The following is a 21,605-nucleotide window of genomic DNA, read 5'->3' as shown; positions in this document are numbered from 1 at the left end:
ACAAATAGGGTGGCATGGTTGGTGTAGAGGTGAGTGCAATGACTTTACTGCGCCAGTAATTTTTAATCCCGTGCTTTCTGTAAAAAGTTTGTATGTTCTCCCTGTATTTGCGTGGGTTTTCCCCTGGAGCTCCGGTTTCCTCCCGCTGTTTGAAATGCATTGGAGGGGTGGTGGCATGTAGGTTAATGGGCTGTAAATTGGTCAGCACAGACTCGTGGGCAAAAGTAGCCTGTTACAGTGTTGTATGTCTAAATTTTAAAAAAAGACCTAAAGGGATAACTATGGAAGGGGGTAGACATTAAATCCATTATCAGACAAGGAATAGAGAGGATGAGGAGAAAAAGTGGAAAAACAAAAAAAAATTCTCAAGGACCCTAAACAATATAGTAAAATATTTTACAGACATATCAAAAGTTGGAATAGGAATTGAGTCACGGCTGAAGGACATCATAATAATCCAGGGAACCGGCAGAAATATTAAATCATTATTATTTTTTGATACCTACCTGATATGAAGTACCTGTATGTGATGTTAAAAAAGATGAGAGGAGATGTGTGATGAGTTAATTTGAAAGGGGATATATAATTAAAGAGGATAAACCTCCAGACCAGATCCATACATTTTAAGAGATTTACAGACATCAGTGCATGTTTTGAATAATTCATTGGAAAAATGTGCATCACCAGGGATGTGCTTGTTAGCATAGCAAATATTGTGCAAAATCGCAGATTGATTTCTGGAATGGTGGGTTTGTTGCATAAAGAGTGATTAGTTATCAGTGGTTCTCAACCTTTTTATTTCCTCTCACATCCCACTTTAAGAATTCCCTATGCCATCGGTCCTCTGTGATTAGTAAGGGATTGCTTAAGGTGGGATGTGAGTGGGAAGGGGAGGTTGAGAATCACTGCTCTCGACTCAAATGGTGCACAAAACGAATCAATTAAGTACAATTAAAACAATGGTTTTCAAACTCTTTCTTTCCACACACATCCCACCTTAAGCAATCCCTTACTAATCACAGAGCACCTGTGGCATAGGGAATACTTAAAGTGGTATGTGAGTGGGAAAAAAAGGTTGAGAACCACTACTTTAGAAGGATGAAGGGTGAAGTACCTAGACGGACTGTGAGCTTTTGGCATCTGGCGTTCGGGGGACCCACACAGACTGTGGCTACTGGAGACTGGCTCATGGGAACGAAATGTCAGAACCAGGATTTGAGCGGGCTCTGAGGGCAAAAAAGGGCTCCCAAAGGGCCTATGGTGCTGAACGCTTCCAGAATGTTTCAGACGTTCGGAGCTAGAGCTCAGGTCGTCAATGGATTGAACAGGGGTCTGTGCAACTGCAAAGGCCGCAGGAGCACTGGAGATGAATCCATTGTCAGTCATTAACTCTGAAAGGACTCTCTTTTATTTCTCTTTGTCTTGATGTAAGGTATGCCAGACAATATTACTGGTGACTCTGTCGAAAGCAAATCTCACTTCTGCATAAAAGTAGAAAATTATTACATTTGACTTCACTACTCTTTAGAAGAAAAAAATCCATAAGCTCTTCATGAAACTGGCTCAATCTGTTCCTGGGTGAAACACTAAAGTCTGCAGACATGATGATTGTAGTAAAAACACTCCAAAATGCTGGAGGTGTGGCGGCACACCACTAGGCAGGCAAACCGACCCCACTTGTAATCCACGTGACGGGGCAGCCAGCCAAAATGGCGCCGTCAGGGGTTTCCCCTTTTTCTCAGCACAGGGCTCAGAAGCCCACGCTGGGGACCACGTGACGCCCGGATGACGTCAGCAACCCCCAGCACGGTTCTCAGCCAGGTCCGGATTGGGAGTATAAGTCCAGCCCAGCAGCCTGTAATAAATCAGTTCTGCTCACTGAGCTCAACCTGTCTGGCTGTGTGATCTTTCAGTAGCAGTGTAGCTGCCGCTACAGAGGAATATTATGGATACTGAAAAGACTGGCTGAGTTCCTCCAGCATTTATCTGTTCATGGTCTTCAGTAGAAAGTTGTTGTAAACAATGGTTTGTCAGGCTTCACAGAGCTCTGGGCATTTCTCATTCAAATTTTCAAAAATTTAGACATAGATCACGGTAACAGGCCATTTTGGTCCACAAACCCATGCTGCCCCATTGATCTACAACCCCAGTATGTTTCGAACGATGGAAGGAAACTGGAGTCCCTGGAGAAAACCTACATAGACACGGGGATAATATATCAACTCCTTACAGACAGTACGGGATTCGAACTCTGGTCTCAATCGCTGGCGCTGTAAAGGCGTTGCACTAACCTTGACGCAAACCATATCGCTTTGTGTTGAGCCTTGATCCATAGCCAGAATTGTGAAGCATTCTACCAGAAATTTGTCTAATATCTCATATCTCACGTTTCTCTTGATTGGTTGAAATATCTGATGTGTGCTTTGGCACTTCAAGCCTACATTATAATACATGACAACTCATAATACATAACCATATAACAATTAGAGCAAGGAAGCAGGCTATCTCGGCCTTTCTAGTCCGTAATGAACCAAGTACTCTCCTCTAGTCCTACCTTCCTGCACCTTGCCTATAATCCTCCATTCACCTCCCATATATACCTATCCAATTTTTCCTTAAATGACAAAATGGACCCTGCCGCCACTACTTCTCCCGGAACCTCATTCCATGCAGCCACCACTCTCTGAGTGAAGAAGTTCCCCCTCATGTTACTTCTAAACTTTTGCCCCTTAACTCTTAACTCATAACCTCTTGTTTCAATTTCTCCAACCCTCAAGGGAAAAAGCCTATCCATATCAACTCAGTTTTTACTGGGTTTACTCCATCTATTCCCCTCACAATCTTAAATACCTTTCTCAATTCCCACCCCCACCCCCCAACCTTCTACGCTCAGTCAGAACCTAATAGTATTTGCATTGTTTTCTGTATATCTTTGGATGAAAAACCATAGATATAATAGTTTCAGATAACAGAACTTGGATTATCCTGCAATGTGATGCTATATTTGAACTTTGCCCTTCTTCTCTTTCTCTGAATAGGTTATTCAAGAAGCCAAGGAACAAAAATGAGTCATCAAGGATATATTACCACACCACCTTTCTCCCAAGGTCAGCCTGGAATGGGAGGATATCCAACTGGGTTTAGTTCTGCAACTTCACAACCTCATTACAGCAACTATAGTGGAACAGGCCCATCATATTCTGTGGGACCAACAGGTAATTATGCATGCAGGGACAGGCCTAACAAAGGATTTGAAATGATGCTCTGTGCCCTGTACTTGCTGTTGCATTCTCCTTACCACGACAACTTGAAGCTGGGATTCACCATTTGAGAGTTTGTTTGATCTGACTGTGATGGGCAGGGTTGAGCAGGACATCTACATTTGGCTCCTGTTACCTTGCATTTGATTAGAAAGTTAGCATAATTTGTACAGTAGTTCTCGTATTTTTACTTCATATTTCAGCTGATAATTCAAATCATTCAAGCTATGCAATTTACTTAACAACCAAAATGGTATAAGTAACACTGGACAACAATTTTTTTCACAAGGTTTGCTTCCTGAAAAAAAATTGGGGATTATGATAGACAACTTCAAGATGAACACAAAGATAATTTCATATTTGCTGTAACACGTAGGAGGTTGGAGAAATATTAAATTAACTTTTATCGAATTTAGCTTATTTAATTTCATGATGACACTGACACGTTGCATTAGTTCAACTGGCCTGAAAATGTTTGGCTGCTGATTTTCATTTGTACTCAGCATCTGATGCCTCTCATGTCAGTGTCCAACAATAGTCGGCCAGTATTGATGGATTCCAGTTGCCCTGTTACCGGTTTTCCATGGTTTCAATGACCTGGTGAAATCTTTCACTGTGTTTGTCACTGACTGCACCAAGATCAGCAGGGAAGAAGTCCAAGTGTGAATGCAGAAAAAGAATTATCAATGACATGTTGCACCTCATGGTTTTGCCTGCTTGAAGAAGGCTTCAAATATGACAGGAAATAGGTTATGTCTAAAAAAAAGTACATGATAGGAAATTTTCAGGTGATTCTCATGATCAGCAGCCTAAAATCCATAAAACACATCCAAAATTGTTCATGAAGCAAAATTTTCATTGTCCATTGTAATTTGAATTTCTGTCACTTTAAGGGTGCATAAATTGGTACAAAAAAAAACTGTCAGAAGTAGATTGTATTGTAGATTCTAGAATAGAAGAATTAAAATCAATAAATGCTGTGGATTCTCAACAATCAAACAGCATCAATTGAGTGGGAAACTTCAGGTCAGTGACTTCATCAAATTTTATATTCTCTGGAAAATTTTGTCATACTGCTGAAGGGTCATGGACGTGAAGAATTAATTCTGCTTCCTTCATCTTAGATGCTTCCTCACTGCTATTTCCAGGGTTTTTTTTTTTTTGCTTTTATTTCAGATTTTTAGCATCTGCATTGATTTTTGCCTTTGAAGTGGAATTGAAATCAATATACAAAACAAATATTTTAAGATGTTAATATTTCAAATATAACCATATAACAATTACAGCCCTACTAGTCTGCACTGTACCAAGTACTCTCCTCTAGTCCCACCTACCTGCACCTTGCCCATAACCCTCCATTCACCTCCCATCCATAAACATATCCAGTTTTTCCTTAAATGACAAAATGGACCCTGCCACCACTACTTCTCCCAGAAGCTCATTCCATACAGCCACCACTCTCTGAGTGAAGAAGTTCCCTCTCATGTTACTTCTAAACTTTTTCCCCTTAACTCTTAACTCATGACCCCTTGTTTCAATCTCTCCAACCCTCAAGGGAAAAAGCCTATCCACATCAACTCTATCTATCCCCCTCATAACCTTAAATACCTCTCCCCCTCAACCTTTTACGCTCCTAAGAATAAAGACCTAATCTGCTCAATCTTTCTTTGTACCTAGATGCTAAAACCCAGGTAACATTTTTATAAATCTTCTCTGCACTCTCTCTACCTTGTTGCTATCCTTCCTATAATTCAGTGACCAGAACTGCACACAGTACTATAAATTTGGCCTTAGCAATAGTATAGTCTCAACATCACTTCCCAACCCCTGTATTCTTTTCATCGATTTATAAAGGCCAGAATACTAAAATTCTTCTTCACCACCCTATCCACATGAGATTCCACCTTCAAGGAACGATGCACCATTATTACTAGATCTTTCTGCTCCACTGCTTTCCTCAATACCCTCCCATTTACATGTATGTCCTGTTTTGATTATTTCTACCAAAATGAAGCATTTCACACTTATCAGCATTAAACATTAAACTCCATCTGCCATCTTTCAGCCCACCTTTTTAAGCAGTCCAAATCCCTCTGCAATCTTTGAAACCTTCATTATCCACAATTCCACCTATTTTAGTATCTGCATATTTACTAATCCAATTTACCACCCCATTATCCAGATCATTAATGTATATGACAAACTGCAAAGGACCCAATACAGATCCCTGAGACACGCCGCTTGTCACTGGCCTCCAACCTGACAAACAGTTATCCGCTATCTTTCACGAGTTGTTTTTCATATTGATTGCTACTTTCTACAAAAAATATATTAATGCAAAATAGATGGTTAAAAGATCTATTTGTTTCACAGGGCCATTGAAACCACCATCTTCTCCTCACGGACCTGCAATTTCTCTTGGTTATTCACCACCTTCTCCAGCACAATTTGGGCAAACTAACCTCCAGAATGGATTATGTAATCCTGGAAACCAAATGCCAAGGTATAAGCCATAACCTGTCATTTAAAAAAAGTACATAGTGTAGTTTGCACGGTAAGCGAAGTGTGGAGTAAGAACGACACACAAGTAGTCAAGTCGAGGTGGAAGACTAATTTATTGCACTGCCAACTCCGTTTATATTCACTCCCTGCCACTGACGACTGGAGTGACATAATCGCAGCACTGGCCTCTGACTGATGTTTGTTCCTACCGTTGCCCACTGTTTTATGCCACATGGGAGGTCACACGTGAAAATGGCTATTGACCCCTCTGGGGGCCTCACGATCGCCGCATTCGTGCGGGTCATGACTCGGTTCGTAGCCCGCTACAATAGCACCATTCACATATATGCTGTGCATTATACAGCTGAAGTAAGTGATCTAAGCATGCTGCATTTGTTACTTAGTACCCATGGTTCCCTGTGAATTAATCACAAGGAAAAGAAAAAAAAAATTCTGTTTGCCAACTTTAGTTTGATGCAGACCTTGAAGTTTTATTACTTAATTGGGTGCTTTTATTTGCTCTGCCCAATAGTTAAAGCCACATAACCATGAAAGATTGCAGAGTGCTGGACCGTAGGGTTTGGTTTGCTAAAAAGTGTGTCATATGCTCATAAGCTTGAGTTATATTTTCAAGATCTGATTGTGCATTAAATGGTCCAACATTGAATAATAGTTTGGAAATAAATTAGTTGTAAATGCCATGATTATGTATGTATTTAAATTTATTTTTATTTTTGTAGCTATGCAGTTTCTTCTCCGGGCAGTGGCCAGACCTCTTCCTTCCAATCCCATGGATCCCACCCACAACCAATGTCCCAGAATACTGCAACACCTGCATTCACACAGCAAGTCATTGGGCAAATTGGTAACATGAAAATAAGTGGCTATGGTAAGCTTTTTGCAAAGTAACATGATAAACTAATTCAATATATTTTCTTTTAAAATTTTTTTTATTGGTATTTAAAGTATAAACAATTGAACGGTACAATTATACAATGTGTGACATAATTAAAAACAAAGATTATAAATATGATCATAATTAAGAAATCCAGAGCACATCCTTAGTAATGAAATTAAACATAAAAGCAAAAAAAATGGAAAAAAAATTCAAAACCCCTTCTTCCAAGCAAGTTGACATGTATGAATCAAGTGACATCAGCTTGGAGAGGGACAACACAGCACCAACATTCTAGAACAACACTAAATCTTAAGATTATAATAGTCCATAAATGGGCCTTATGTCTTTTGGAATTTAATATTTGAATCCTTGATAGCAAATCTATTTTTTTCTGTATTAAAGCAAGACATAATATTGTTTAATCCACTGTGCATGTATAAGTGGGGATTTATATTTCCATTTTATCAAAATTGCAATGAAGTAAAAGATAAAATTTGGCTCTGAATGGAAGTCAGTAATACATCATCCTCCTGAGATATTCCAAAAAGAGCAATTGAAGGGCAAGGTTCCAATTTTAAATTTAGAAACATCCTTCCAAAATTTTTCTAAGCTAGGGCAAGTCCAGAACGTATGAACTAAAGAGGCATCACCCTGAGAATATGGGCACAATTTAGAAGGTTTTTTTGGATTTCAGCATTTTTCTTTTGCCAGCCCTATTATATCCAATCACCTTTTTCAACCTTCTTTGCAAGACTCTGCCTTCAATGTCTGGCACAGATTATGTAGTAAATGTTTTGTACAGCTGGTGGTAAAATTGAACTTACCTAAAATTCATTTTTTTAGATATTTACAAATTAGACACTTTGTTCCATCCCAATTTTCCTGTAATCCCTGAGGTGAATATTGTTGATACATTTTTTTTCAACTACAACCTCCTTATAAAGGATTAATATCTCTTATTTATGACCAAGTGGTTAATTTAAGACAAGCTTCATTAGGTAAACCTCTTGCTTTCCAATGAAGCTTGGGATTCTAATTTTAGTTTGATTAGTTTGTGCATGGCATTGTTTGCTGCAAACAAAAAGTAGTCCGCAGAGCATCTATGTCTAAAGTTAAACTGCACTGTTTTTATTCCGATATGAATCCTTGATGTGACAAATGTAATTCAATCTATTTTTCGGGCAGAGGTAAGTGGGAAGAGAGCAAAAGGGCACATGAAATGAAAGACTTGGTCAGGCTTTATGCTTCAAAGGTTTTTGGTTTGAGATAATTTATCTCCATTTGTCCTTTTTGCTCTCTCAGCATACAATTTATTCAGCCTTTTGATTGTGGGGACAGAAGGGGCATAAGAGGAGAGTTGGATGGGATTGGGTAATTTTAAAAATATCAGTGACCTTACATGCATATGAAATGTGAGATTTCTCTGAGGTACATATCTTCTTTGATGAATTTATTTCTGCCCTTCTACTTCACACAATCAAAGGAAAACAAGGGGAACTCATTTTAAAATCTTATAGTGATTCACGGATGTCTGAGATTTATTAAAACATAGCAAGTATATTGTTGACATGACACAGGAAGCTCAGAACCTCAATAATTAACCATTTTTTTTTCATCTTGATGCACTAAACCTGATTTTTTACCTCCAGAGCTCATGCAATTCAAACAAAACTTTCCTTTCATAATTTCTTTTTAATATCCGAATGTTTAGATTGGATGAAGGTGAAGAGGCAGCTGTTTCTTGAATGCAATATAAGTTGTATTATGCGAGTTAAATAAAATGAATGGAGTTAATGGTTTAAAGGTCTTTGGGCATTGGATTTTGCAGAGTGGTTTTTCGGAGTAATCTGTGGATACAGAATAAAGCAATTTTTGTTGATTTCAATCAAACTCTTCAGGTGCTAAATCTATGGAATACTGCAAGCATTGAACTTCCAATATCAGATCAAGGGTGCACTCATGCAGTTTGGCGGACCCCATCCTCCCCTCACTGTCAGAAACAATCATATGCAAAGACAAAATGAAGTAACTATTTGAATGTAGCAAGTGGTTAGAAGAAATTTCCTGACAGGACAATGGATACAGATTCAAATATATATGTCAAAATTTTCAAAATAGATTTGTTGAACATCAAAACAACTTTTTTCACATTATACAGATGTGCGTTATGCTCCCCACTACCCCCCCCCCCCCAACTTTTTCCTCACCACCTTGGCACGTTTGATGATCATCAGAATATTACCGATTATGCTAATAAATACTCCACACGTAAATATTTACTTTGTAAGCACTCGTAATTCAGAGAAATAACACATAAAGGGTTGACATTTATGAAAAAAATTGCTGTGGTTCCTCTTAACGTGTATTCGATTTTCTCCAGTTTAATGATGAAAATTATGTCCTTAATCGTGTAATATCAGATTCCAATGCAGTAAAATTAGAATAATTTTATTCTCTAATATTATAATAATACTAAAATAGCATTAGATGCCGATGAATAATTTGAGCAGGATTACTGTAGCTGCTTAGCATCTCAATGCTGACCTCGAGAGCTGTTCATGTGTACACCGCACTTACTCTCTGTGATCACATGATTCCTTTTTTATTTTTTTTTCCACATCCTAAAGTTGTGTTGGTTGATCGGTTAATAATCTAGTGCATTTGAGTGGAAGAATCTAGAAGGAGACGAATGTGTAGGGAATAAAATTGGATTAATTCTAATGGATGCTGGGTGGTCAGTGCTGACGTGGGGTTAAGTGATCTGGGTTAAAGGGACAAGCAGCTGAAAATTTTGTTACTTTTGCAAATGATGGATGAACTTCTAAAACAACTCTCTGAGATGTCACTATTTATTAATAATGTTTATTTTAAATATATGACTATATACTCTGTATTTTTCTGTAAGTGTTTGTACTGTTTTGCATAGTGGACTGGAGAACATTTTTGTCAGATTGTGTTTTTACAATCGGATTACGGATAAACTTGAACAAATGTATGGTGGTGCTGCAAAATTTGCATGGAGTCTTTCCAACATTGGGATGACATGATAGAATTATGGAGACCATGCAGACAATGTAGAGATAGAAATCTACTTGCTCATCACCAGGCTTGCACCCAAAGGAAGGTTTCTATAAACCTGGGATAGGTATCCTCTGGAGCAGGACCAGTGGGTTTTTAAGCATCAAGATCATCTGCTCTCAAAACATTAAGCCCTTTCATATTTCTGAATTATTAAGAGACTTTCCCCTCTGCTCTCCATTGATGAGAGGTTGACCCTTTGCAAATATAAAACATTTTTCACATAATTATAATAATTAAAAGATTTAATTATTCAAAATTTCACCCGATAACTTCAGGGGATTCAGTTATAATTTCTGAAATAGTTAAAACTTCTCCCTTAGGATGCATAATGCAACATGGTGGTTAGCCCAATGTTATTACAGCACCAGCGACCTGGGTTCGAATCCAGCACTGTCTGTACAAATTTTGTACATTGTCTCCATGACCACGTGGCATTCCACTAGGTGCTCTGATTTCCTCTCATGTAATAAAGATGTTCGAGTTAGTAGATTAATTGTTTACATGGACAGTGCAGGCTCATTAGGACAGAGAGCCTGTTACCGTGCTGTATCTCTAAATTTACATCTTTAACTTACTCCAGCCATGCAGTGGTGGTGTTATGGACCCTGGACAATATTATTTTTGACTGAGGACAGGACTGAACCTACTGCAGGGGATTTGACAGCCGCTAGGTGCTATAGGAGCTCTGGGCTACCGCTAGGAAACTTAGACAGCTGTCAAAGCACGGGAACCATGCACTCTAAGTCCGTGGGCTCGCAGGTGAGTGAGCCTGCAGCTGTTAACCTCTCTTCAGCAATGGGGAGAGGTGGAGGCATGCACTGGGAATTTAAAAAAGCCCAGTATGCTGATTTTGAAGAGGTTAGTTGGTGGATTGCACTGCAGGCAGTCAGACAGTCGGTCTGACTGTGCGTGCTCGCACGGCAGCTTCAGCAAGCCACAGCTGAGCTGCTTTGTTCATGGGTGCTAGCACTGTCGTCTGGAGCAGTATGTCAGTGTACTCATCCAGTAGTCTCAGTGGAAAAAGGAAGACTGAGAGGACTTGTGTGACAGAAGATCACTTGTTAACCCCAAAGAGGGCCTTGAAAAACTCATGTGATTCATGAGGTCACTTGTTAATCCTAACAGGGGCTTCGGAGGAGTGAACCTCATGTGGTGAGCAGGAGGCCACTATGAAAATTCCCAGGTGAAGGAAGTAAAGGTGGTTGTTGCCACATTCGAAACTCAAGCAAGTTTCGTGTTCCCGTAATGGATTGAAAGTCCATAAGCACCATGGTCATCTGGATACAGCCTTGAACTAAAAGACCAGTGGGCAAGGAAACAAATAATTCCAAGCCTGGAGACCAGAACCGTGAGCTGTTCCTCTCTTGACTGATAGACTTGACGTGACTGACTTGGGGGCTTTGTTTTGGGAATTTTATTGATATTTTGGGGCATTTGAGCTTAGACGGTAATGGTCTGGGTTTTTTTTTCCACATCTATAGAGTTGCCATTAAGGTTGGTGTTCAGGTGTTAAATTTATCGGGTTAATTCTATTTTTGTTAGTTTGTTAAGAAAGTTTGTGTTAAACTTAACACATTTATTTATTTCTCTCTCAATTGCTGCTGGATAGTGTAACGGTTGGTTATTAGTTGGTGAAACATTTTGGTGAAGGATTATTGGAGGCTCTCATGAAGAAAACACTTGATCTCTCTTTCCATAGACTCCTCGTATGAATTGTTCAAGGGATTAAATAAACATTTGGAAAAGGTCCAAGCATTCATGCCCTTTATTCTTCCCAAATGATACCACGATGCTAAACTCCCACTGAGGCGAAACAACAGAGCATTTTGCTTTTCTTACTTGTTTTTCTTTCTTGTCAATCTGAGAAGAAGTTCTTTTCGGACATGTTGACAAATGTCTGACAACTCATTCCTGCACTCTGTTGACTTCCTTGTTCAAGACTGATTGAGGGAGGACTGAGGAGAGCCGCCTTTCAGGAAGTGTTTCTAATGGGTTTCAATTTCTTGAAATTCTCAATAAATTTCTGTTTATTTTATGAATTGAGCATTGGTGGTAAGGTCTGCATTTGTCATCCTTTCCAAATTTCCCTTGGCGTGGTGGTGACGAGCCATCTTCCTCAACCATCACAATGCTCCAAAGTTGCAGAGAACCTATCCTCTGAAGAACAGAGCTACAGGTGCAGTGCTGATGTGGTCCAGTGGATTCTCAGGCTCTAAAGGTCAACATCGGGGGTGTCCACTTCCAGAGGTCAAGAGGAGGGGATGGAGCGGCAGAGTTGGAGGCAGTGTCCGGTTACGACTGGAGCTGCGGAGCCATGGCAGGTTCTGAGGACTAGAAATGCATTGCCTTGGACCTCATTGCGGTGAGTTCGGAGATCTAGAAGATGTATTGTCCTGGGGCTCATGGCGGACAGCACCAGAGCTATTGGGTGCTCCGTGAACTGTGTTTGTGTGGTTGCCTGTTTTCCCCTGACCTGGAGAAGACAGTAACCTGACCTGTGATGGCTTCACGGCTAGTAGCCCGCAATGGCCAAACATTCTTCTCCATTTGAACTGGCGGACACTTTTACCATCAAGTTTGTAACCAGTCTTTACTTGTGCCATTGTCTAATCTCTGATTAATCAATTGTATGTAGTACTGTTTTTGTTAAGTAGCTTTTGTAAAATCACTGTGGTCTCAGGAACGTGGAACCTAGTGTTAAAGTGACAATAAAGACTATCTCCCTGACTGACTGACAATCCTTCTCAAGCAGGTACTCTTCCTGCGCCCTTGGGAAGGGAGTTCCTATATTTAAAAACAGTGCCAATATATTTCTGAGTTAAGGTGGTGTACCAATGCATTCAGTGCTCTTGAACATCATGGAGGTAAAATTAATAGGTTGCATTGAGAAAAGACTCAGAGAAGATCTTTACTTCGATGATGGTACACACTGCAGCGCAATGTGGAAGGGATGAACGTATTTAGTCTTTGATGGGTCACCGATCAAACAGACAAGTTTGTCCTTTGTACAAACCAGAAATGCTGGAAGAACTCAGCTGGTCTCTGAGCAACCATAGGATGTATAATTATATAACCTTCATTTTGGATATGAGCTCAAGATCAGAATCATTGCTTATATATCTTTACTTCCAATAGACACTGTGAGACCTGCTGAGTTCCTCCAGCATTTCTATGTTTTCACTACGATCACAGCGTCTTCAGTCTTCCATGCTTCAGCTTTGTCCATTGTATTAAGCTCCTTGAGTATTTTTGAAATGTCATCAAAACAAGTTGAAGTTAGTGCACGACACTCCTTGCAGAGAATGGAAAGGCTTTGTGACATTAGGAGGTGAGTGTGGATTGACCATTAGAACATAAGAAATAGGAGCAGGAATTGGCCTTCCAGCCTGTCGAGCCTGCTCCGCCATTCAATAAGATCATGGCTGATCTGATCATTGATCACTAATCAACTCCACCTACCTGCATTTTCCCCATATCCCTTAATTCCTTTTTTATGTAAAAATCTATCTAACCGAAACTTAAATATGTTTAATGAAGTAACCTCAACCACTTCCCAGGGTAGAGAATTCCACAGATTCATTACTTTCTGGGAAAAACAGTTTTTACTCATGCCCGACTAAAATCTACTCCCCTGAATCTTGAGGCTGTGTCCCCTAGTTCTGGTCTCACCTACCAGTGAAAACATTGTCCTGCCTCTATCTTATCTATCCCTTTCATAATTTTCTATGTATCTATAAGATCTCCTCTCATTCTTCTGAATTCAAATGAGTATAATCCCAAACGATTTAGTCTCTCCTCATAGGTCAAACCCCTCATCTCCGGGATCAACCTGGTGATCCTCCTCTGGACTGCCTCCATATTGATTATAAAAATGTTAATGATGGGAAATGCAGCAGAGATATTACCATTGAATATCAAGGGTAGCTGGATAGCCTGTCATTGACGATGATCGTAGTCTGGCCCTTCCATCACATGTATGTTACTCAACCCATTCCTGTCTATGAACACAAACAGTTTCATTTGCTGATGTTGCAAATGTCATCGAATATTATTCAGTCCTTGGTGACCATCCCCATTTCTGATCGTATGATGGAAGGAAGGCTGTCAAAACAGCTGAGGATAGTAAGGCTGTAAGGAACCCCTGCAGCTATATTTGGTGCTGGGATGCCTAACGTTGTGTCTGTGATTGGGAAACACTCATCAAAATACAAAACAGGAACCAGTCTTCCAAATTAGTGGATTGCATTGGTAAGATTCTGTGCGGTTTAAACCTATTGACGCAGGGCCCACAGGTAGCTGCAAACAGTGGAGAGGATCATGGGAGACGCGTGGGAGGCCACTGTTGGAGAAGGCAGAAGCATGGAAAATGGGCCAGCATAGGGGTTAGAATGAGAATTAATGCTTTCAGACCTGAGCTCCCGACGATCCTACTCTCAAATATAAGATGGCTGGAGAAGAAAATGGGCTACCTGAGGCTGCATCTGAACCAGAGAGAACTGCAGGGCTGCTGTGCTCTGGTGATTGGAGAAATGTGTCTCCAGGACATCATTCCAGGCTCAGCGATCCAGTTGGATGGTCTTGTCTCCTTCAGGGCAGACAGAGACACTGCTGCTTCTGGCAAGACTCGATGCATTTACATCAACAGGAACTGGTGCACTATGTCTCAGCAGAGATAGGGTACTTCCTGGTGAAATGCAGACCCTTTTACCTGTGCAGGGAATTCTCAGCCATGCTAATTTATGCAGTCCACATTTCACCTTCGGGTAATGAGCTTTACAATGCCATCTGCGAAGTCTAGACATCCCACCCTGACAGCGCCATGATTATGGCTGGCGGCTTCAATCACGCTAACCTTAAAACGGTCTTACCTTGGTTTCATCAGCATGTGAGCTTTGCCACCAGAGGAGAGAATACCCTGGATCGGGTGTACACCAATGTCCCTGGTGCATAAAATGCTGCACCTTGCCCCCACCTTGGTTATCCGTCCCGCTATCCCTTGCGTACAGACCACTGGCAAAATGAACTAGGTCAGTTCATAGGGAGATCAGGACATGGCCAGGTGGGGGGTAGCCACATCAGCAGTGTAAGATGACTTTGAGACCACCTAAGGTGGTCATGTAATCATAGAGGAGTACTCGAGCTACATCAGCAACTGCATTTGGATGTCACCAAGATCAAATGCTTTACAATCAGGGCTAACCAGAAACCATGGTTAGATACAGAGGTCCAGGCCCTTCTCAGAGCTCATGATGCTGTCTTCAGGACAGGGCATAGGGTGGCACTATCATCAGCCAGGGCTGGACTCTCCCATGCAATCCGAAAGGCAAAGCAGGGGTATGTATAGAATATCCACAGACACCTGTGTGACACCAGCAGCACGAGGCGCATGTGGCAAGGGATCAAGTCTATAATGGATCACAAGACAATTTTGCAAGTTACGGACAATGATACCTCCCTTTTGGACAGACTGAACACCTTATATGCATGGTTGATAGGAAGAACAATATGATGCCAAAGAAAGCTTTGTGTTCCCCTGATGAATTGGTCCACTGAATAGCTGAGGCCAAGGTGAGGAGAACCTTATCCAAGGTGAATCCACACAAGGCAGCCGGACCAGACAACCTACCTGGTCTGGTACAGAAGGACGGAGCAGACCAAGTGACGGAGGTCTTCATGGAAATCTTCAACACTGCACTGCAGTTGTCCATCATTCCCACAGAGTTCAAGACAGCACCATCATATTGGTACCCAAGAGAGTGACAATAACAGGTCTCAATGACTACCCCCCTGTGGCACTGACCTCCACCAATGTGAAATGCTTCGAGCATCTGGTGATGGAACACATCAAAGCACACCTCCCAGAGACATTGGACCAATTTCAATTTGACAATAGAAAAAAATGTTTCACAGACGATGCTATACCTTTGTCACTTCACTCTGCCCTGGCTCACCCAAAGAACGATGCCTCATACACCAAGCTGCTTTTCATTGACTTCAGCTCAACGTTTAAGACGATCGTTCCCCAGAAGCTGGTTAAGAAGCTGTCCTCACTGGGATTCAACACCCCTCTCTGTAACTGAATTCTGGACTTCGTAATGGAAAGACCACAGTCTGTCTGGGTCTTTAGCAGAATGTCGAGCACTGTCATGCTGACCACTGGCGGACCTCAGGACTTGTGCTGAGCCTGCTCCTGTTCACACTACTGACCCATAACTGTAATGCCAGATCCACTTCCAACAGCATCATCACATTTGCAGATGACACAACAGCAGTCAGCCTTATCAGTAAACTCTCGTGAAATGGTGCCTCAATAACAACCTGAGACTCAACGTGGTCAAGACGAAGGAGATGATTGGGAACATTAGAGGGATCAGGAATGACCACCCTCCACTATACATCAACAACTCTGTAATGGAGAGAGTAGAGAGCACCATGCTCCTTGGAGTTCACTTAACTAGTGACCTATGAAGGATACTCAACGTCTCCTCACATGTCAGGAAGGTGCAACAGTGACTGTATTTCCTGAGAAGACTGAACAGGCAAGGCTACCAACCACCATTGCATCAACCTTCTATTCGAGCTCTATTGACTGCGATCTGGCCGGCTGCATCACAGTGTGCTACGGTTGCACCAGAGACATGGATCATAGATCAATCCACAGGACCATAAGAGAGGCAGAAAAGATCACTGGAGTCTTCCTCCCCACCCATTGACATGATCTATTGGGATTGTTGTCTGAAGAGGGTGTGCAAAATTATTGAGGACCCCTTCTACCTTACACACATCTTTCAGTTGCTCCTGTCGGGAAATAGATCCAGGAGTATCAGAGGCAGTACCACCAGGCTGAGGATCAGCTTCTTCCCACTGGCAGTGAGAATGCTGAACGACCAAACGAACTGCTCACATGAATCATCTGAAACTGTCATATTCATTAAACAATATTTATTTTTTTATTTGTATAGATAAATACTTGTCCTGCAGATATATTGTTTCTCTTCATATGTGTTATGTCTGGTTGTGTGTCTGTATGTTTTTTACCGAGGACCAGAGAACACTGTTTCATCGGGCTGTACTTGTACAATCCGATAATAATAAATTTGACTTGAATAAATGACCACTTCCTTTAAGCTGTATGTTTCCAGCCACTAAAGTACTTTGATGCCCATTGACATCATTTTTACCAGGAGTTCTTGATGCCATACTTCGGGAAGGACAGTCACTTGCTACTCATTTCTGAAAATCACTTATAGGCCTGTGTTTGATCCAAGGAAAACAGCCATTTTACTTAGCCACATACAAACTGCTGAAGGTATGCACCAGATCAGGGAGCATCTGTAGAGGCAGACAGGTGGTTGATGTTGCAGTTTGACACTTTGGATTAGGATTTTTTTCGAGCTGTTTGTTTTTTCTCTAGATCTGCTGTCTCTTGCCTCAGCATTTAAGTGAAGTTTTGTTCTAAAATGTTCCTGTTTTTTATATAGGTTCTTCCCAAGCACCATCACAAAGTGACCCATCACTATCTGGACCATCATTCCAGCCTTTATTCCAAGGATCTCAACTACCGCAACATTTGCCTCCTATTTCATCTCGTCCAACCCAAAGAATGTCTGCTGCACCTGTAGCCCCAGTAGCTACGAGGTTCCCTGGAGGGGCTGCTCCTCCTGCTACAGGAATGAACATGAGTCCTGCTGGATTGAATCCAGGCAATGTTGGCTACCAGCATGGTGTGGGTCAGCCTCCCATGGCTGGGTACTTACCACAGCAAGGTAAGCACCCTTTCTATTTTTTTTTCATCATTTAAAACATTATCAAACCATTATTCTGGCAGTGGTCTGTGTCAGATTGAGCCCTACAGCATGTTCAATAGTGACTGACAGGTGTTAGTATTCAGGTACTGGGGTCAATCAGAATTATTCAAGTGTGGCTGTGAGAGGGACTTATTCACCATGTAATTACAATTGTTATCTGAAACAACAAGTTTGCTGTAGTAATGTGGAATTTATGTGAAAATTGCTGAAGAAAACAGACATTAAATGAGAGAAGCATGCTACCTATCTGTGCAGCCCTGTTAAATTCTCAAGCCCTTGAGAAATATTTATACCCAGTAGATTACTTTTGAAACTATGATCTGTGGCGTTCAGATAAGGAGGTTCTGAGATATACTGGAAGACCAGGTGCCTCCTGAAGTCTACTACCAATGCAAAAAGGCAAATACAGAGCAAGCTGGAGACTCAGTCATGGCATGGCTTACACACCTTGAGAGCCTGTAAGGCAAATCAAGGTGGTATCTCCACTGCCCGCTCTTCCAAATCTGCACCAGAGGCAGTGCTGCCGTTACAGGAGCTCTGACAACACCACCATTTTTTTTTACCAATTATAAGTTTAAGTTATCACATAAAAGGCCAACTAGAATATTCTGTCCAGTCCTCTAAGTTAGAAAAGGCATAAGAAATGGATTTTTTTCATTAAAAAAATGGTGCTGCTGCCGCTGAACCCGCTGAAATGGCAGTGCTGCTGTTGGTGTAGACCTGAGATAGCAGGGAGCAGAGACGCAGCACTGCTCTGCTGGGTCCATTCACCCAGTCTCAATATGAGCGGCGCTATACAGGCTTTAAACAGCCAGTGGTATTTTAAATTAAAATATTGTAACTGTGGGGTCTGTGCCCAAGATGGCAACACTTCTGCTGGCCAATGGTCACGAAGGGTTGTAGACACTCAGGGAGTAGCGGAGCGGCGCAGGAAACCTGATCAGTGGAGAATACCCCCACCACCATTGAGAAGGAGAACCATGGGAGACTATCCTACAGGGAAGGTGGCCACAGCAGTGGATCAATGACAGGCTCAGTGGCTGAAGGACCCACACAGGCTGCGGGCAACGTGATTGAAGAACCCACCCACACTGCGGGCTGCTGGACACTGGCTCATGGGAACCAGCTGTCAGAACTGGGATTCGAGAGGGTGCTGAGGGCAAGAAGGGCTCCAAAAAGGCTTCGGGTGCTGAAGGCTTACTGATCTTATCAGAGGATCTGGAACTCAGGATTGCCGAAGAATCAAATAGGCTGTGGTAGCTATGGGAGTGCTGGAATTGAATCCATGGACACTCGGTGACTCGTTTGCTGCTCTTCTTTTGTTAAGGGCACCGGGCAATGCCAATTGCAACCCCTTGTCTGTGTAATATTACATTTTTGGTGACAATAAAGGGATCTTGAAATCTTGAAATTTCAATAAAATTTCTGGGAGTAGTAGCGGCCTGCCTCATGCTGGGGGACTTGAAGTACTGAATGGATGAGTTTTTAAAGATAAAGTAGACCTGGGTTGGGGAGAGTAGGATAGATCATGAGTGGCAATGAGGAAAGCTTATACTTGAGTAAAGAGGAAATATATAGAAAAAAATATTAAGTGGTAGGAAATGGTAGAAAGTCCAGCAACAGCACTGGGATCCCAGAGTGTGACCTGAGCTGGAAAGGTGGAGGTCAGAACACTAATCCCTTCCCACCAATCGCATCCCCCTCCCCCCGGCACTTACCCCTGTGACAACATTTACACCTCCTCCTTCACTACCATTCGGGCACCAAACAGTCTTTCAGCAGCTCCAGTTGGGGAGTATCAGGGGTATCAGAGCCAGGAGCACCAGGCTGAGAATCAACTTCTTTCCTCAGGCAATGAGAATACTGAATGATCAAAGGAAATGGTCACACTAACCATATTCATTCAGCAACATTTAGATATTTTTATAGATGAAAACTTGTCCTGTATAAGTATTGTTTGTCTGTATGTGTGTTATGTCTGCCTGCGTGTTTTGCACTGAGGACCAGAGAAAGGTGCTTTGCTGGGTTGCACTTGTACATTCAGATGACAATAAACAATGTGTAGCTTAGGGTGGTCATTCCTGGTCCTCCTGAAGTCCATGATCATCTCTTTCATCTTTTCCATGTTGAGACTCGGATTGTTACTTGAGAGTAACACTTCACCTGTGAAACTGCAGGAGTCATCTATAGCTTTCTTTAACTCTGGCTTGCTCTACATTGGGGAGACTGGACACAGATTGAGGAATTGCTTCATTGAGCATGTTCACTCTGTTAGTGCAATAGTAAGGACCTCCCAGTGGCCAACTACTTCAATTCTGCAACCCATTGCTGTATCAACATGTCTGTCCATAGCCTCATGTACTGCCAGGTTGAGGCCACGTATAAACTGGAGGAATAACACCTTGTATTCCATCTCAGCAGACTCCAACCAGATGGCATTATTATTGACTTCTTCACTTTCCAATAAATACCTCCCCCCATTCTCTCCCTTTCCCTCATCCCTCTAACTCCCTTTCTCTAGCTTCCTTCCTTTCTCCTATCACGAAGCATCTTTCTCAGCCCCCTTCATCTCCCACTCGGCTCCTTTCTCCTCTCCCCCATCCCATCTGTATAGCCTCTGCTCCTTCCCCTTTCACTTCGACTCCCCTTATTTGGGAAACTTCCTGATTTTTGGAATACCTGAAGATAGGCCAGAAACGTCAGTTGTATATTGTTTTCTATGGATGCTAAACGACCTGCTGAGTTCCTTTTGGGATTTTGTGTACTGTAACTAAAATCCAAGAATTGGATTAAATAATAGATTGGCATGGTTGGCGTAGCAGTTAGTGCAGCACCTTTACAGAACTAGGGATTGGGACCGTAGTTCAAATCCTGTGCTGTCTGTAAGAAGTTTGTACGCTCTCCCCATATCTGTGCGGGTTTTCTCTGGGGGCTCCAGTTTCCTCCCATCGTTCAAAACATACAGGGGTGTAGGTTAATGAGTTGTAAATTGGGCAGCTTGGGCTTGTGGGCCAAAATGGCCTATTACCATGCTATGTGTCTAAATTAAAATTTAATTGAAAACATTCTCAAAGGATTCCTTTAACTTTAACCTAGATTCTATTAAATACTTTTTTAAAATCCTGAGAGCTGCTTTTTCTACATTGCCTGACAGACAAAATTTCCCTGAGCCGTCCATGACTTGTGAAAGGTCAATAGAAATCTGTAAGTAGATGCATATGCCATATAACCAGAATGTCAGCTAATTCCAAGTTCCAACAGATGGAAAGAACGTACACATAACTTTCAGGCACAGTAGCTGATTAACAGTGCTGGTTTCAGAGACTTAAGTTGATTGTAAATATTATTTACATTTTTTCCTATTGATGTGTGAGGCTCTTGAATCTCCAAGGAAATTCAGTCAAAGTTCAGATAAAGTAAAACTGCAATGCTGGAGAAACCCAGCAGGTCAAATGGCATACTTCACTTTGTAAAGAAGAAGATAGAAAACCAGTCACCCGAATGAAAAGGGGGTGGGAGGAGGGGGAGGGAGAGGAGCGCAGGCCCACTGGCAAGAGGTAATAGGTTGAAAAGGGAGGAAGGACACACATCAAAGTTCAGATTTACTGTCGGAGTACAAAAATGACATCACACACCATCCTGAGATTCTTTCTGGTGCGGGCCAGGCAGAATTTCTACTTGTCAGTAGTGCAAACAAAACTGTACTCGAGAAAAAGTACGTATATAGACAACACATTCCTTATTCTAATATCCTAATTTCAGAGTATCATTTTCCAAAGCATGAGCTGCAATATCCCAAATTTCAATCTCTTCAATTCAACAAATCAAACTCTGTGGCTGTCACTGTATGTAGTTTTAATTCGTTGATAGAACGGATAAACATTTTTCATAGCTTCGCAACAAGTCTTTCATAATAGTGAATAATAAAGCATTTACTGTATGATAGAGATAGGAAAGGTATATGAAGATATAAAAATTTAAAGAGATACAAAAGCTTAAAGAGATACAAAAATTTAAAGAAAAATTTCTCATCCTCGTGCTTCCTTCACATCTTGT

At 41.5% G+C, this 21,605-nt stretch overlaps 1 protein-coding gene across 3 annotated transcripts in view; it reads left to right on the top strand.

Annotated features, from left to right (window-relative positions):
• Positions 1-21,605, top strand: part of sec24d (SEC24 homolog D, COPII coat complex component) — a 291,170-nt gene that overhangs the window by 76,199 nt on the left and 193,366 nt on the right. For all 3 annotated transcript variants that reach the window (XM_069926602.1, XM_069926600.1, XM_069926601.1), the window contains exons 2-5: positions 3,039-3,215; positions 5,634-5,763; positions 6,503-6,651; positions 17,223-17,507. In XM_069926602.1, the coding sequence (XP_069782703.1) occupies positions 3,065-3,215; positions 5,634-5,763; positions 6,503-6,651; positions 17,223-17,507 (715 nt within the window). In that variant the 5' untranslated portion in view covers positions 3,039-3,064. The remainder of the gene's footprint in view (positions 1-3,038; positions 3,216-5,633; positions 5,764-6,502; positions 6,652-17,222; positions 17,508-21,605) is intronic.

The sequence above is a fragment of the Narcine bancroftii genome, chromosome 3, assembly GCF_036971445.1.
Source record: "Narcine bancroftii isolate sNarBan1 chromosome 3, sNarBan1.hap1, whole genome shotgun sequence".
Lineage (NCBI taxonomy): Eukaryota > Metazoa > Chordata > Chondrichthyes > Torpediniformes > Narcinidae > Narcine > Narcine bancroftii.
This window is presented reverse-complemented; position numbering and strand designations above follow the sequence as displayed.